Below are 4,236 nucleotides of genomic sequence, written 5' to 3' on the forward strand. Positions count from 1 at the left end.
ATTATATATTTTAATCAAAACCAATTCGTACAGATTTTAGAATAATTCGTCCTTGTGACTAACAGATGAGCTGTGCCAATTGAATAATACTTGTGTACATTGTTTTTAACGACTGTACTTTGTTTATATAACATGGACAGAATACGCTTAAAATGAAATTCTTTTCTTTATGTCATATATTTAACTGAACATTTTTCAAAATGTAATTGTTAGATACGATATGAAATTAAATTGATTCAATCTGAGTAATAGAATTATTAAAATTCAATCTTTGCGATAAAAGAAAACTTCTACGGTAGCCTTTAGATCATTGTAAGCGAAAACTTTCATTTTGAAAAGATATTCACCCTCCGGTATTGGGAAATAATGAAACAATTTTTCTTCCAATACGAAATCCTTTACAATAATTGCATCCTGCAAAGAAACAAAAAATGTTTTTGTTATTATAGTTGACTGTATATATGGAGGTATTTATGTTTAACGTACACTATAGGGGCAAGTGTGATTCAAATTCGATTTGTCTAAGAATAAATCGAATAAAACTTTCAAAACCGGATAACGTTTACGATTGGCAAAAAAGGAACACGCATCCTGGCTGATATTGTAAAGAAATGGACGATAGCCATTGGCACGTTTATATAGGGCTAGGTTAAGCTATAATGATATTAATTATTTGGTTTTCCAAAAAAATATTGCGTAAATACATTTGAACAGTGTCACACAAAACTATTGTAAATAAAATATTGTTTTCCTTATTCATAAATATAAAATTAAAGGAAAATGTTTTGAGCGACACTGTACTGGATTTATATTTTCTTCTTACACTTGCATTTGGCACGGGTGACTGATATAAACCCACTCGAATATTCATTGACACGACACCACGTCGTACAACTTTCAAATTACATATTTCAAAACGTGCAAAAGCTGGATCATGATCGTAACATTTAATGTTGGTAAATTTGAAAGAGGATCTCCCCTGGCCATATGGGCTGCAGGTCAGCAATGCCACGATACTGGCAAAAATATGCTTTTTTAAATGCATTTAGGCTTTTGCAAAATTGGGACGAATTTAACTGACTCCGACAAATGATGAAATACAAGTATTTAAAATAAATAAATTTTGATACTCCAAGTGACAATGCCAGTGAAATGCAAACAATAAAATTTCAATTTTCCATTAGTAAAAAACATTTACTTGAATAATAATTTGGAAAAATGCATCAATTAATGTGTATGGTGATGTCGATTAGGCCGGTGACATATACAGTCACTGACACATTTATTTCTCATCGACACAGTTATTTATCAAACTGCATTTACAATTAAAAATATATTAGGATAAAGGATGACGGAATCACAAGCCGCTCGCCGGTGAGAGAACCATTCTTAAGTGATAAGTTGTTCTTCATGGGTATGTACTTAGTTAGATGGTATTTACCGGGTTAATACCCAAGTGGCATTTATTTGTACCCAAATCTTACATCAATCCGAACCTAATTCAGTAAAATGTGCGAAATTTTGTCACAAGCCGACAAACATTGACAGAGAGCTATATGTAAATCTGAACCGATTTTCTCCATTTTCGATTGGGTTCGTCCTTTAACTAAATAAGTGACCTGTGCCAAATTTCGTCCAAATCGGATCATAAATGCGATCTGTACTTTGCCCAAAAAATACATGGACGGACATGAATAAATCAACTCAGAAAGTGATTCTATGCATATTCTGAAAAGGAACCATGGGCCTATCTCGATTCGTTTTGCCTGTTACAAACATATGCACAAAGACTTAATACCCTGTACAACAGTATGGTGAAGGGTACACCAATTTTGTACAAAATGAGAACTCATTATGCCAAATTATAGCCAATTTGATTATAAAATATGGATAATAGATTAAAAAAAATACCTTAAATGGGGAGGTATGTGCGCTATATCAAAAAATGGATCCAGAGACCCCATTTTTCATAGCAGTATTCGTATTGATATTAAACGTGTGAGTCAAATTTTGCCAGCCGGCGTCAAGTGGTTCGTCGAATAATTTTTAAATGGATAGTTGGTACCCATAGTTTGTACCCATATAACAATACTGGCTAATAGGCAATACTGTTATATGGGAGCTATATCAAAACATGGATCCAGAGACCCCATTTTCTGCTTTGACATTAGAGATTTGTGAGCCAGTTAATAAGTTTATACCAAATAATTGGATAAATACCCAAAAGAGGGTAGGGGGATGCCAGAAAATGCGATCCTCCGTCAAAAAATCATTGCATGGATATTTCTTACTCATGGAGAAATCTCTATACCAAATTATAGGCAATTTGATGTAAAATGCGGCTAATAGACAATAATTACCAAAAATCTGGAGGCAAGGTCATGTGGAGGCTATATCAAAACGTGGGCCAGGAGTTAAAAAGTTTTACCCACTTGTTTAAAATATTATACCCATTTTAAATCAATTTGATAACAGAAACCCGAAAATAGGGTGTAAGATGTTGTATTAGCAATTCAATAGAGTAAATATCCAAATAAATACCCACAAATGGATATTTACCCAATTTACCATTTAAAACGGCTTATGGGTCCGGCAGGGCATAAGCAGTTTTAAAATAGTGTTTGCCGTTATATAAAAATAATGCATACTTTTAGGCGTTAAACAAATATGCTATGCTAGAGGTGTGCAACGAAAAAATTCTCAGAGAACAAATGAGAAACCGCCATATGAAATGACTTACTAAAAGAGAATGCAGAGAACGAAATTTTTTATACATTTAAACAAGGGCACAAGTTCCCATGCTTGCCCACCATTAATTTATGCATATCCGTCCGTCGGTCAATGTTAAATTGTAAACAAAGTACAGGTAGCATTTTTATTCCGAATTGGTTGAAAATTGCCATAGGTCTTTCTTTTGACCCTCTATTGAAATTGGTAAAAATTGGTTCAGATGTATATATAGCTCCCATATATATTTTCGTCCGATTTAATGTAAATGGTAAACCAAAGTCAATATATTTCTTTTGATTTGCACGAAATTTGGCATAGCGCACTGAATTGACTCTGGAATGATGTGTGCTAAGTTTCGTGAAAATCGGTTCAGAGTTATATATAGCTCCCATGTATATTTTACTCCGATTTAATGTAAATGGTGCAACAATGTCCCTGTATATCGTTCGATGTGCACGAAATTTGGGGCAGTGTACTGACAAGTGTCGAGAATGATATGTACAAAGTTTTACTAAGCTATATCAGATTCTGATATAGCTCCCATACATATTTTAGTCCGGTTTTATGTAAATGGTGTACCAAAGACCCTATTTTTCATTCAATTTGCACGAAATTTAGCTTAGCGCACTGAATTATGTCTGTTCTAAGATTTGTGAAAATCAGTTCAGATTTAGATATAGCTCCCATATATATTTTCTACGTATCATCAACAGCACGTATCATCATTTGAACAAATTTCCACCCTCCACCCAAACCATTCCACCCTAGTAACTAGTCGGGTAACACCTTTTAAATATTCGCCATTTAAATTGCTAAAAAAAAGAAACAAACAATAATTACCCTATCACATACGAAATTTACTACAATGTACCTCACACCGTTAAAATGCCACCAACCGTCTTTACGACGTTCACCATCAACATTGTCATAAAATATTGAAAATTGATAACCTTCGTGAGATGTCAAACTGTAACCGGCTGATACACTATACCCACCAACTATTAGCTTATAACGCTCAATGGATGAAAGCACTACAAAATATGCATATTTAGCATAAACTTCTTCACCATCAAAATCTCGCAAAATAATGTGGAATTTATAAGAGTTAGGGTTGCAAAGTTAAATAAAAAAAGTCGACATTTAAATCGCCAAATCCTTCCAGCCACCATTGTCTGTGTGTAAATCACAGGGAACGGAAAAGGTTGGTTGTTCCCTTTGAAATCGACCATAGTAATTTGGAAATTATTGGTATATTGGTTTGTTGACAAGACTTGGGCAATCGACTGGAGGCACTATAGGACAAAATGTTATCAATGCAGGTTGTATAATTGCTAAAAAGTAAAAAAAAACAAATTAAATTATGTTTTACAAATACTGCGCACACATTTTACCACTGGTCATTAGGACTTCTATCAAGAATTTTCAATTTATCATCTTTCGCTGAAAGTAAATAGGTGAGCACACAAAATATAAATTACGTATGGAAACGAGTAAAAGGGAAGTTGT

The 4,236-nt window shown here is 33.6% G+C and overlaps 1 protein-coding gene across 1 annotated transcript; it reads right to left on the bottom strand.

The window, feature by feature from the left end:
* Positions 1–264: 264 nt before the first annotated feature.
* On the bottom strand, positions 265–871 carry LOC133338528 (uncharacterized). The gene is made up of 3 exons (XM_061546697.1): positions 824–871; positions 487–654; positions 265–414 (listed from the first exon to the last, which is right to left on the bottom strand). Exons 1-3 carry the CDS (start codon positions 869–871, stop codon positions 265–267), a joined length of 366 nt encoding a protein of 121 aa, XP_061402681.1.
* Positions 872–4,236: the final 3,365 nt, after the last annotated feature.

This window comes from Musca vetustissima, unplaced genomic scaffold, assembly GCF_032173495.1.
Source record: "Musca vetustissima isolate MV318-11 ecotype Yass unplaced genomic scaffold, APGP_CSIRO_Mvet_v1 utg210560, whole genome shotgun sequence".
Classification (NCBI taxonomy): Eukaryota; Metazoa; Arthropoda; class Insecta; order Diptera; family Muscidae; genus Musca; species Musca vetustissima.

What these genes read in the sequence shown, in the direction of transcription:
- LOC133338528 (XM_061546697.1), bottom strand. Translation starts at nt 871, where the DNA reads ATGAATATTCGAGTGGGTTTATATCAGTCACCCGTGCCAAATGCAAGT. An exon ending in CACCCGTGCCAAATGCAAGT is followed by an intron (nt 655 to 823) that starts GTAAGAAGAAAA and finishes ATATCATTATAG; the next exon opens with CTTAACCTAGCCCTATATAA. An exon ending in ATCACACTTGCCCCTATAGT is followed by an intron (nt 415 to 486) that starts GTACGTTAAACA and finishes GTTTCTTTGCAG; the next exon opens with GATGCAATTATTGTAAAGGA.